General features: G+C 48.3%; 1 protein-coding gene across 1 annotated transcript; it reads right to left on the bottom strand.

Annotated features, from left to right (window-relative positions):
* Positions 1 to 9,077: 9,077 nt before the first annotated feature.
* On the bottom strand, positions 9,078 to 11,860 carry CLDN2 (claudin 2). Its single transcript, XM_032618722.1, has one exon. The coding sequence runs from the start codon at positions 11,718 to 11,720 to the stop codon at positions 11,028 to 11,030; it is 693 nt and encodes a 230-aa protein (XP_032474613.1). The 5' UTR covers positions 11,721 to 11,860; the 3' UTR covers positions 9,078 to 11,027.
* Positions 11,861 to 13,038: the final 1,178 nt, after the last annotated feature.

The following is a 13,038-nucleotide window of genomic DNA, read 5'->3' as shown; positions in this document are numbered from 1 at the left end:
GCTCCCCATTAGAAAGCTCCACATTCAAATAAATTCAACTGCCTACTTGACATTTACACTTCTATGTCTCACAGACATTTCAAATAAAACATGTTAAAAAACAGTGACACACACACCCTGGAACCGTTCCTTCCCCCAATTTTACTCATTTTAGAAAATGGCACCTCCACCCACCCAGTTGCTTAAGCTAGAAACCTGGAAGTCATCCTTAATTTTCCTCTTCTAGTCCCGCACATCCAGTCTGTCAGAAAGTCGGTCAATTCTGTCTTCAAAGTGTATCTTGACTCCACTCATTTTTACCACATCTACCTTAGTCCAAACTACCATCATCTCCCATAGATAATTGCAACTCCTAACTGGTTCCTTGTTTCTGCTCTTGTTCCCACGATTGTCTTATCACTACAGCCAGAGTGATTTTTTTTTTAAGAAGTACACATCAGAACATGTGACTCCCTGCTTAACGCCCTTCCACTACTTCTCATTGCACTTAGAATAAGATCCACACTCCTTACTATGTCCTACAAGAGCCCTGCCTGTTTCTTCTACTTAGTCTCCTGCAACTCTTCTTCATATCTCGCTTTTCCCCTTGCTCACTGTGCTTTTCCCGCATAAATAGTTCAGGCTCTTACTTAAATAGAGCCTTTCCCCATACTGTTTCCTCTCTTGGAATGCTGTGTGTCCAGTCTTGGCATGGTGGACTCTTCCTCATCCTTCAGGCCTTAGTGTTATCAACTTTCTCAGACAGGCCTTCCCCAGCAGCCATTTTTCTCTATCTACCCAATTCTATCACTTTTTCCTGTTTTGTTGAATCCATAGCACTTCTCACAATTTGCAGTCACATATTTGGCCGTTTAATTTCATGTATTCAACAGATATTTATTGGGTACCTACTGTGTGCTGTGTGATATACAGTGGAGAACACAACACGCAGTTTCTGTCTTCCCTCACTTCCATGAGGGGAAGGGCCACACCTGTTTTTTCCAATCACTGTACCCCAGAGCTTATCATGGTACCTGGCATATAGTAGATGATCAATGGTTGTTACTGAACAGGTTAATGATGGAAACTGTGTTTGTTCATATCTGCATCTCCCTCAAGAGCCTGAAACAGTGCCTCGTTTGTAGAAGGGGTTTGATAAATACAGTATGAGTGAGGTAGATAACAATCCTGGGCATTAAATTCTGAAAATGAAAGCCTGAGACAATAAGTGCTACAGGTTATGGGAGGCCTAATGTTTCTCTTTAGCTGATCTTTGATTTGGTTAATCAGAAAGGCTATCAAGGAGAAAGGGAATATGGGTGACAAATATTTGAATATTGTCACAAGGAGGCTCCCTAGATTTCAATTTTAAAATACTGAAAATTACAGAATGTAATCAGAAGAAGTTTATAGAGACCAGATCTTGAGAATGAGAACTCAAAGGGAAAAAAATTCTGAGGAATCTTCTGCTCATTTTCCCAAGAGCAGTGATAGTTTATTTCAAGGGAAGAAAGAGGAGCTATCCTCTTTCAAAGGACAGACAGAACACACCTCAAGGAAATACAGTCATACCTCGTTACCTCGTTTTATTGCGCTTTGCAGATGTTGCGATTTTTTTTCCCTTACAAATTGAAGGTTTGTGGCAACCCTGTGTGGAGCAAGTCTATCAGTGTCATTTTTCCAACAGCATTTGCTCACATCATGTCTCTGTGTCACGTTTTGGTAGTTCTCATGACATCTCAAACTTTTTCAGTGTTATTTTATTTGTTACGGTGATCTGTGATCAACAATCTTTGCTGTTCCTCACTGAAGGCTAAGATGATGGTTAGCATTTCTTATTAATAAAGTTTTTTAATTAAGTATTTTTAATTAAGGTATGTACATTGTTTTGTTAGACCTAATGCTATTTCACACTTAATAGACTACAGTATAGTGGAAACATAAGTTTATATGCCCTGGGAAACCAAAAATTTCCTGTGACTCTCTTTATTGAGATATTTACTTTATTGCAGTGATCTGGAATTGAACCTGAAATATCTATGAGGTATACCTGTAAGTTCCCCACACAAGTTAGCAAATCAGTACAAGTACAGTCAACCCACCAAATCTGTGAGTTCTGCATCCACGAATTCAACAAACCATAGATTAAAAATAGATTTTTTTAAAAATCCAGAAATTTCCAACAAGCAAAACTTCAATTTGCCTCATTCAGGCAACTGTTTACATAGCATTTACATTGTATTTACAACTATTTACATGGCATTTCCATTGAATTAGGTACTATAAACTGGAGATGATTTAAAGTATACGGGAGGATGTGTATAGATTTTATGCAAATTGAACACCATTTTATCTAAGGGACCTGAGCATCCTTGGATTTTGGTGTCCGATGGGGATCCTGGAACCCATCCACCACAGATACAAAGGGACAACTGTATGTACATGCTTGTTGGATGAACACATGGGCACCTACCAGAGGACTAGATCAGAGGCTTTGAGGCCCCAGAGGACAGGAAGATTTGCTTGCCCAAGTCCAGTGACTGCAAAGAATCTGGGATAACAATTTAGAGAGTGGGGCTTAATTGGCAGGCTCTCAGTTCCCAAGAGTAATCTCCAGATAGAACATGTTTCAGAGTTCTGTACTATGCGTTAAAACCTCTTTCTGTAGTACTGTGTTAGGAGTAAAGCACTGGGGTATGCTCAGGAAAGCTAGGGGTGAGCTCAAGCTAAGTCAAGTGTAATTTCCCCAAAAGAATAACTTGTGCTTGGTGACAAGGACATCCCTAACTCACAAATTATCTTAGGCAGAGAGGAAATTCAGGAACCATACTTTCTGATTCCAAAGTCAGGGCACATGGTTGGATAATAAACTACACAACTGGAAAGAATTGACTTCGATACTCTTAGGTATGTTAAAGCTTTAGTCATTAAGTGAGACATAAAGAGCATTCATTTTCTAATGGAAAATAAAATCTGCAAGAGTAATGTGTTTTGTTAATTGCCTCTATACCTAAACCCAAAGTTTTGATGTGAATCTCCAGAAATCCCCGACACACTTTTAGATAGTAGTTCAAATGTTTCGGTGCCACATTCCATACATTTGCCCGTTGAGTCCTCAGGAACAGGCAAGACGACTTTAGGCAGAGGCTCAGGAAAGTGTTCACAAAGGCCTGATCTTCCAGATGGGCTATGGAAACCTGTAAGGATTGGAAAGGTGGAGGTGTGTGGGGAGGGTTTTCCAGGTGTAGGGAATAGTATAAGCAAAGTCACAAGACTGGGTGTGGGGTGAATAAGGGAACACCCAAGAAGGTTTGGGGAATAGTGAATTATTCGATTTGGAGCATAAGGAACAGAATGGACCAAGGGCTTGGAATGCCAGCAAGAGCGGGGGCTGCCCTAAATCTGTTTAACAATGGAGCCTCCGTAGGATATGAATTAGGAAAGTGGCTAATGAAATCTCCCCACTTGTTGAGTTTGGGAAATTAAGCCTAGTTCCCCTGGACTAAGCTTTTCTCTAGCAGTGGGACGTGATGGGTTATGATTCTGTTCCACCTCAGATTTTTACAAATCTGGATGAAGGTCAAAGAGCCATCACCACCTCTTTCCTCTCCAACTTCTCAAGTCTGTTTTGCCCCTGGCTTCTGTTAATGGAATCTGATGAGTAGAAGCCTATTCAAAATCTTCAAGGTATTCATTCAGACTTTGGGGAAGAATCTTAAGAAGTTTTGTCCCGGGAAGGAATATCCCCTTGCTAATGCAGATTCTGATCTGTGGTAGAAAATACACTTTGTCTGCCTCCTTTCCCCAAAGACACATACATTTTAGTGTGACTTTGGCACAACTTTTTAGGTCACCTATGCTTAGAATACAGTTAACCATTTGTTGAGGACCTACTATATGCCATGACCACACTGAGAGGCAGGTATAATCCCCATTTTACAGATGAGGAAACTAAAGCGTAAAGAATTGAAGTGACTCTCCGAAGACTACACAGCTAGAGAGTGCGGCTAACGAGCCTCCAGGCTCTTTTCCCACTATACCATACGATCTTGAAAACGATCAGTCTCGTCTTCTTACCTCTTGATAAGAAAATGCTACAGCCAGCCCACACTAATAGGAATTTCCAAGGAAGAAAGTTCCACAATCCCACACAATGTTTAACTGCCCTCATGATCAGGAAATCGTTCACTCTGTAACGAATATCCCTCTAAACAACGTGGAAATTCATTTCCTCTTGACTGGGTTTTTCACTCAGGGCTGTCACTTGGCAGCTTTCCTGATATCAAAACAGCCACCGAGATCCTATTCTTACACTCCAGGAGGTCTTGGACTTGTTGGCCTCTGCCTTTGAGTGTTCTCACTGGCTCCTTTGCACCACCCCCTCCAGACAGTGCTGAGTTGGGCAAATCTCTTTGGGAGTGAGAAAGTGACACTTGAGAACATATTGGTTTATTATTACACATGGAAGAGTAAAATTAACCACATGAGGTGCCTCTGGAATTGCCAAGGGGAAGATGGCACCACCTTTCTCATCTTGTCTGCCTTTCTCTTGAGTCCTACCTCATCTCCATTCTTAAAGCTGTTGAACCATTTAGTTGAAGGGTGTGTGTGTTACTCAGAGAAGTCCCCTGGTCCCCCAAATTCCAGTGTCCGTAGTCTCTGAATTAGTGTTCTTTTTTTTTTTTTTTTTAACTCACTAGACTCATCTTCTCATTCTGGCTCCTTCAAGAACTAAACTGAGAAACTAGTGCAAATTCTGGCATTAATGGTCAATCTGTGGCTGAATGTATGTTTCTTCCCAGAAAATATACTTGCTTTTTAATCAGAGCGTTCAGTGCCTTTAAAACCAAGGGAGCAGGATCTTCACCGTGTCATCAGATATCCTTCGTGGGGCTGCTGATCCATCTTCTTGCATCCAGTTGGGTAATTCCAGAAACAAATTCACGTCAAGAGCATCTTCTCTTTGTACTTTTGGTGTGACTGGCCTTTCTCCTGAGCAACGCAAACAGAACTTTGTCAAGTATCACAGACTCTGAAAGTGCTATTGGAGAAAAGGGATTGACCACTGAAACGCTGGGTTGCCTGCCACAGTACTCACACTCATTTGGCATCTAGTTTCACATCCCGTTACACTCCCTAATATGTGTTTGAAAGCACGTGAGTTTTCTCAGTGTTTTCTCCCCAAGGCCATGTCTGCGAAGAGAAACTTCTTCAAAGCCCTCCTGGGAAGTGACTTGTGAAGCGGTGAGAGGGTGCTGTTCTGGAGGAATGGGACTTCCAGGATAACAGAAAAGCAGCACCTGATGATTTGCCCTTGCATGGTGACTTCCTGCTTCGTCAAACCCTAAGAGACTCCTGCTTCTCTTGTGGAGAAGTGAGGCCTAGAGCAGGGAAGTGTAGGCAAGTTTTAACTAGGAAACCCTGAGCTGCAATTCTCAGGAAGGTGGTAGGTTGTGTGAGGTGGAGGGGTAGTCAGATGACAGCTTCTGTATTGCTGTGCCTGATAACAGCCTGTTAATATTTTATCAGTGATCACATCACAGCATGTGGGGAGCCACCACTTAGGGCCAAAGAGAGAGATAACCTGCTGGACTTCCTGTTTGAGGTCTCCCCTGCTCCTTCCCGTTGAGATAACAGAACTTCTCATCAAAGCTGGGAGCCGCTCGCCCGGGGAAGCGAGACCAGGCTAGGCAAAGGCCAGGCTTCAGCCAGTTGAGGAGGAGCCCATGGGCTTCCCAGCCCGGGGCCTCCATGTCCCGGAGTGGGCAGCTGCAGGCACGAAAGAATACCCTGTCCGTGAGCCTAGGGCTGAGTGGGAGAGAACAGTTGACCCTGCGAGGCCTCAGTTGGCTTCCTTTAGCACTGGGCCCCTCCTCTCTCCTCTCTCCCTTCTCCCACGTCTGTGTTTGTCCTCTGTTCCAGAGCCAAAAGGCCTCAGGTTACCTGGATAGGCACTGCCTCTGCTGCCCCCAGCAGTTTCCGGGAGCCCTGCCCAGGAGAAGGAGATGAGGGGGGAGGGGCTGAACCCCAGTGTCACTCTTGCCGTTAGAGCCACTTAGGGTGTCCCAGGAGCTCCTAGGTTCACTGTGCATTGTAGCCCTGCTTCCTCCTTAGCACTGCCCTCTCCCCTATTTCTCTGCTTCCCATGGTCCTTCAGCTGGAGGAAGCAGTTTCTTTTGATCATCCTTCCCCCAGAAGCTCAAGTAGTTGCCAGACCCTCATTTCCTATGGGCTGGGATTTGAGGGGATTCACAAACCGTTTTTAACTAGCCCCTGACGCACCCCATCTTACGACACCTTTTCCTTATCTCTCACAGGACAGACCATATCACGCCTGGTACCACAGGTAGGTGTGCATGTCTTATGCCTCCCTTAGATCAACTGCCACCTCCTACGAGGCACAGATTTTACCTTGTTCACCCTTGTCACCCTCAAAGCCTTCAGCACATTGCCTGCCACCAGGTGAGAGCACAGTTAGTGTGGGCCGGCTGGTAGCTCGCCGGCTAGAGTGCTAGCTGAATGGCTGTTTGACTGGCTGAATGCAGGTCTCTCAGAGAGCTGGAGTTTGTCTTTCCACCAAGAAGCCAGTTTCGGCCTCCTCCTCCCCTATTAATGATCACATAGCAGTGGGTCACTAGGGCCCCCAGGGGGAGAAAATATGAGTCACGCCATTATCAGAGGAATGAGGGAGGGCAGAAACACCTCTCCTTGTGCAAGGGTCAGAACCATGAGGCCAGGGAATAAACACAACGGCCTTCACTATCCCCTGGGTCTGTGGCTAATCTAAATTACTTTATGATGGAAGGCGATGGGGTGAGCTGAAAGCTGTTCAACTTGGACCCAGACTCTGGGAAACTATCTAGAGCAAGGCTTTTCTTGCTCAACCAGCCAAAGAGAACAGTTGATCTTTATCAGGTCTGCCTTAGTTTTTCTACTTGAGGATGAACTTCTAACTCCTTCCCTAGAATCCTCCCAGATTAAAAGGAAGGAGGACCTCTCTCAGCCAGCCTCAACCTAAGAGGAAGGGAAGCTCTGGGCCCAATTTTCCTCAAGAGCCCCTACACTGCGGTGACAGACAGGGGCAGGGGGGCAGCAGCAATCTGAAGGCAAAATCCCAGACCCGTGTTGCTGTGCGAAGAGTTTCCAAGCTTATGTTCAGACTCTGACACTCTGTGGCTTCAGGGAATTTACTCACCTCCCCGGGCCTCCGTTTTGTCTCCTGTGAAAGACCTGCTTCACTGGGGGTATTTGGAGGATGCAGTGAAATCGTGGATCTGAACGCGCTTTGGCTGCCAGGTGGTGGGTCATCAGAGCCCGTATCAGACTGCTGCCCACTCAGCACAGCAGAGTCAGGAAGGCAAATCCATTTTCCAGCCTCCGTGACCCCCAGTCAAGGACTCCAGGTTTCCTGGTACCAGAGCAGAGGCATGACCTCTTATTAAACTTCTGTCCAAAGAGCCCTTTCTCTCCACCCTCACTCCTACCTGCCACTATTCCCTCTAAATGGGCTTGGATGCTGCAGTCCTAGCGTCTGCAACAAAAAAGGCCCACCTCAGGAATGCAAGTGTAGTGCCTCTTATAACAGGCTCCTTTGCGTTGAGGCCCGCTAGGTCTGGGGACTGGGGAAGCTGAGACTTGTAGGGCTCCAATCTTGTCAGTGTAGCCACAGTTAACATGTTTAAGAATCAAGCTTGGTTAATTCCCAGTGAGGTTAGAACAGGGCCAAATCACTGGCCTCCCAAACTCCTACACCTCCAGAGGTAGAGGAATTGGAGCTAAGGTGTCATGTCTTATTCAAATGTAAGCCTGGCATCCCTGGGATGGGACAGCTAGCTGGGCCCAGGCTGGCCCAGTGGCCAGCACAGCAGGAGGGGCAGTTCCAAGTGGTTCACTCGGTGAATTGGGTCTGTTCTCCCAGATTCCCCTCACGGGAGACCCGGAGAGCGTATGTGTCCCCGATGTTACCTTGCTGGCCTCACACGTTGTTTTCCTCAGACAACTTGGGACCTCTGGCAGACTCTTCGTTTTGGCTGTGAATATTGTTGGATTGGCAATGTCCTGTTTTGGGAGTCAGGAGACTGGGGCACTAACACCAGTTGTGTGGCCCTGAGAAAATCTCTTTACTTATGTGGGCCTTAGTTTCCCCATCCGCCAAATGGAGATTTTCTGATCTATTTCACATTCCTCATAATGGTGGCTCAGAGCTGAATGGAATAAACACATGGCCTTTTTTTTTTTTTTTTTTTTTTTTTTTTTTTTTTTTGCGGCACGCGGGCCTCTCTCTGCCGTGGCCTCTCCCGCCGCGGAGCACAGGCTCCAGACGCGCAGGCCCAGCGGCCATGGCTCACGGGCCCAAGCCGCTCCGTGGCATGCGGGATCCTGCCGGACCGGGGCACAAACCCGCGTCCCCCGCATCGGCAGGCGGACCCCCAACCACTGCGCCACCAGGGAAGCCCAACACATAGCCTTTTAACAAATAAGTGAAACAACTGTTGTGAGACGGTAGGATCCCTGGACGTTATGAAAAGGTTAATGTTTCTGTTTCCCTGGGGAGAGGGAGGGTGTCCTGCTTTCTTTCTTTTTATTTTTTTTATTTTAATTTTAATTTTTTAAATTTACTTATCTTTGGCTGCGCTTGGTCTTTGTTGCTACGCGTGGGCTTTCTCTAGTTGTGGGGAGCGGCGGCTACTCTTTCGTTGCGGTGCGCAGGCTTCTCATTGAAGTGGCTTCTCTTGTTGTAAAGCATGGGCTCTAGGCGTGCGGGCTCGGTAATTGTGGTTCGCAGGCTCAGTAGTTGTGGTTTGCGGGCTCTAGAGCTCAGGCTCAGTAGTTGTGGCTCCCGGGCTTAGTCGCTCCGCGGCATGTGGGATCTTCCCGGACCAGGGATCGAACCCGTGTCCCCTGAGTTGGCAGGCGGATTCTTATCCACTGCGCCACCTGGGAAGCCCCGTGTCCCGCTTTCTTAACGTCTCCAGTAAAGTCTAGAATTTTCTATCCACCCAGTGGGGAGAAAGGCCAATTTCCATTCTACCCTCCCCTTCGCCCAATTCCCTCAGTCACACCTGCCCTGTCTGAATTAATTTGTATTAATAAAACAGTTACTCAATCAACAAGTGTTTATTGATCGCCTACTGTGTGCCCAGCACTCTCACAGATAGTCTTGGAAATATAGACAAGTCTGAGATATGGCCCCTACCCTCCAAGAGTTTACAATGTACTTGTGAAATCAGTTACATGCACATGGAAAGATAAGTATCCATCAAAAATTGTGAATGATAAGCATCAAAGAGTGAGTTTTACACTGAGGGTTAGAGGATGGAGGGGTAGGATAGGGACGGAGTGGTCAGTGGAGGCTCAGTGAAGGAGGGGTGCTGAGCAACTTCTCCAACATGAGGAAGACTTGGCTAAGGGGAGAGGGCCTTCCCACTTAGGGCAGGAGCTTAAATATAGGCAAGAAGGTAGAACTGTGAAAGGCATGTCACAGACAGTCACTGGGCCCCTCCTGCTGGCACTGAGGTTTGGGGAGGTGTACTGGAGTTTGTCAGAAGCTGGTCATGGTCAAGCTTTCGGTTTGTTCGTGACTCCCACCCCACCCCGCCCCCCCAGGGGAAATGGGGCATTTTTAGACCTTGGAGCTGGAACCGGCTGCCTGGGAATCATTCTCGACTCTTCCATCTCAACTGAAATCCCAGGCAGCAGCTCAGCTATCACTCAGATGAGGGCCACGGCACCTTGGGCGTGATTATCCCATGCTGGAGCCCTTGGATGCCTTCTAGCAGCTCTACCATATCTGGTAAAGGATGGTGGAGAGAATATGAAGGTGGCTGACAGGGGGCCCATCTGGGGCTGTGGTCTGTCAGAGACTCTGCAGTGCTCTGTGGGCAGACCCCGGGGGCCTGATCTCAGCCTTTGGGCTGATTCTCCGTTAGGCCTGAAGACTCTCTGGGGGCTGCCTCTCTGGCCCAATAGAAATACCCACTGAGGTTCCCACACACGTCCACCCAGCTTCTTAGATACCCAAGTTCTTATTCTCTCTCGGGCAGCATCAAGGAGTGGTGCCCTCCTGAGTCCCCACCTGCTCCCATGCTATCATCCCCCAGCCAAGGGCCATCTCTACAAAAACCAGTTTCCTGTTCCTAAAGAAACCATTGTGTAGGCCCTTTAACCTCGTTGTTAGCCAGGTCAAAGGGAGGCAGGGGCTTCAGTGAACGTTGGAGCTGGAGCTTCTGAGGGAGTTCCTCAGTAGAGTCAGAGTCTGCTGCCACCTTGAGCGTCCCACAGTTTCTTTCCTTGTGCTCTCCTCTAGCCGGGGGCTAGAGCCCTGGGCCATGATTCTGCTCTTTTTTTTTTTTTTTGTCCTTGGCTTCTTCTCCGAGGCTGCCCTCCCCGTCTCATTCTACACCCAGCTGCTCTCTGTTCCCTCCATACTGTGGGATGGCTTTATTTCAGTTCATACACAAACCAGTCTAGACACTGTGGAGTCATAACAAGAGTGGGATGGACGAGGCTCCAGGGCCCATTACTGGCCAATCAGTTTCTCTGCAGGGAGGCTTGAGAAGGAGGTTAGCGCCATGCCCATGGAACCCGCCACTTCTTCCCACCCACCCCCATCCCCCAGCAATGAGCTAAGAGCCGACCTCAGCAAGAGGAAGGGTCTTTGATCACAGAGAGGATCAGTCAGTGGCATGTGATTAGTGGGTTTGGGGATGGATTCCCAGGTAAAGCAGAAGGTAAAGGGGAGACTCTGGGGCCTGGCCTCAGGGGGGAGTGGAGTGGAGATGAGGGTTGGGGACTCAGGGTGGGAGATGGGGAGCCAGGATGAAGGAAACAGAAAGTCTGACTTGACAAGCATCTTGACAGTTCAGCCTGCACGCTGTCACACCAGCTCCCATTCCTGCCTTTGCTCGATCCAGTGGCCAAAGTCAGTCTATCCTCAGCAGCACCTTCTGACACGATCCAGTGGCAACGTCCCTCACCTGTGGCCCTGGGGGAGGCTGTCTACTGGTTTTCACAGACCCAGCCACCCCCGAGCTCTGGCCCCTGGTCCTTCACACATACCCTGTCAGGCTGTAGGAGTTAAACTCACTCTTGCCTTTGGGTGGTTGACCAGGCCTTGGAGAGCTCCTAGTGGCCAGAGGCTGGGCCTGGTAGGCATCGTAGTAGTTGGACCGATTTCCCCGGGGCGAGCAGGAAAAGCAGAGGATGATTCCAGCTACCAGGGAGAACAGGGAGGAAATAATGCCCAAGTAAAGAGCCTCTCCGATCTCAAATTTCATGCTGTCAGGCACCAGTGGGGAGTAGAAGTCCCGCAAGATCCCGTGAAGATTCCAGGCAACAGGGATGAAGCCCAGGAGGCCTCCAAGGATGAAGAAGACTCCGCCCACCACCGCCACTCTGTCTTTGGCTCGGGACTCTTGGCAGAAGACTGTGCATCTCATGCCCACCACAGAGACAATGCAGGCCAAGGAGGAGATTGCACTGGATGTCACCATCATGGCCTGGGCAGCCTGGATGTCAGCAGGCAGGCCCAGCATGGTGCTGTAGATGTCACACTGAGTGATGCCTGTGCTGTGTGTGGCACACTCCATCCAGAGGCCCTTGGAGAAGCCGACTGCGGTCACGATGCTGGCACCGACGTAAGAGCTTGTTCGCCAGCTGGGGAGTAGCATGGCAACCAGGGTTCCCAACAGCCCCAGCAGGCCCAGGATGTAGCCCACAAGTTGGAGGCCAAGAGAGGCCATGGCAGACCTCTCAGTAGATGCGTCTTCAGGGCCTGCTCCCTCGTCTTCTGGCTGTAGCTCTTCCTCCTTAGATCCCGGCCTCTAATCCCTCATTTCAGAGTGTCTGTGCCAGGCCGACTTCTCTCCTCCTTACAAGTGTCTGTGGGTGGCCACGAGCAGGCTCAAGAAGGCATCTAGAAGACCTAAAAAAATCCATAAACCAGATTAAATATTGACCAGAAGCTTATGAGAAACCAGAAAATGCTGGATGCCTTTTGACCTTTGTTATCTTCCTTAGAAATAACACATGAGAAAGAAAAAAAAAACCTTTGAAAGTGGAGCCAAAATGTCATCGGCTCCTGCGTAGGTACATGCTTTAGATTGGCAGCCGGACAAAGCCAGGGGCCAGACAAGTGGCTGCTTTCCGAGAAGGTGGTGATGCCATTGTCGGTTGTGGTGACCGTGTTAACTCCAGGTCAGGCTGTAGGCTGGCTCCTACAATTGCACACCGGTGCCAAACCCCAGGAGACTGGAGTAGGAGAAACAGACCCTAAGGTATAGCCTTGGACTCTAGGTTCTTAGAGGCCTCTTGAATCTCCAGCAGCCTAGAGAGCAATGGTCTAGCCCTGGGTCATCCTGCCCATGGCGAAAGTTGACTCCAGGGCAGGTTGAGGCAGGCAACGAAGCATCTGTCTACAGTCTCAGAGTTCAAGTCCTCCCAGCCCTGCCCAAATCCCCCTCCACAGGCTAGCCTGAGGCCTCCCACGTGTATAACACACCCAGACATTTCCTGTCTGCTCTCCTAATAGTTGCGCCACCATCCCTAGGCCTCTCGGGTGATGTGGGAGGATTCAGGATTCAGAAAAGGTTGTTCCAGGGCCCGGAGGGAGCCCTGACATTCCCTAGGCTATTTGTTAGGGGCACTGAGACGAAGGAAAAGGTAGCTGCTCTAGAATAAGGGGACTTGGTAAGAGGCAGGCATGTGAGTCAATCCTTTAGAATCTCAGAGCTGTTCAGGATTTTGCAGTGTTCAATGAGCGTCCCCCTCTCACCGCCCCCAACACTTATCAAGGTTCAAGACACTAAAGGTCAAGGGCACATCCTTCTCTCCATCCACTACAAGACCCTCCAACCCACTAGTTTTTCAAGCCACCACAAGCTGGCTATTCCATTTTAGCCTTCTTCAAGATTTCTCTTTCTGTAATCATCTCTTAAATGGGAGTATTCCTCAGAAATCCATCCTTTGCTCAATGTACACTCTGTCACTGAGCAAACTATCCACCTCCATGACACAACCTCCTACCCACCCACTGGCACTCCCAAATCTGCATAGACCTTC

This window comes from Phocoena sinus, chromosome X, assembly GCF_008692025.1.
Source record: "Phocoena sinus isolate mPhoSin1 chromosome X, mPhoSin1.pri, whole genome shotgun sequence".
NCBI lineage: Eukaryota > Metazoa > Chordata > Mammalia > Artiodactyla > Phocoenidae > Phocoena > Phocoena sinus.
This window is presented reverse-complemented; position numbering and strand designations above follow the sequence as displayed.

What these genes read in the sequence shown, in the direction of transcription:
- CLDN2 (XM_032618722.1), bottom strand. Translation starts at nt 11,720, where the DNA reads ATGGCCTCTCTTGGCCTCCAACTTGTGGGCTACATCCTGGGCCTGCTG.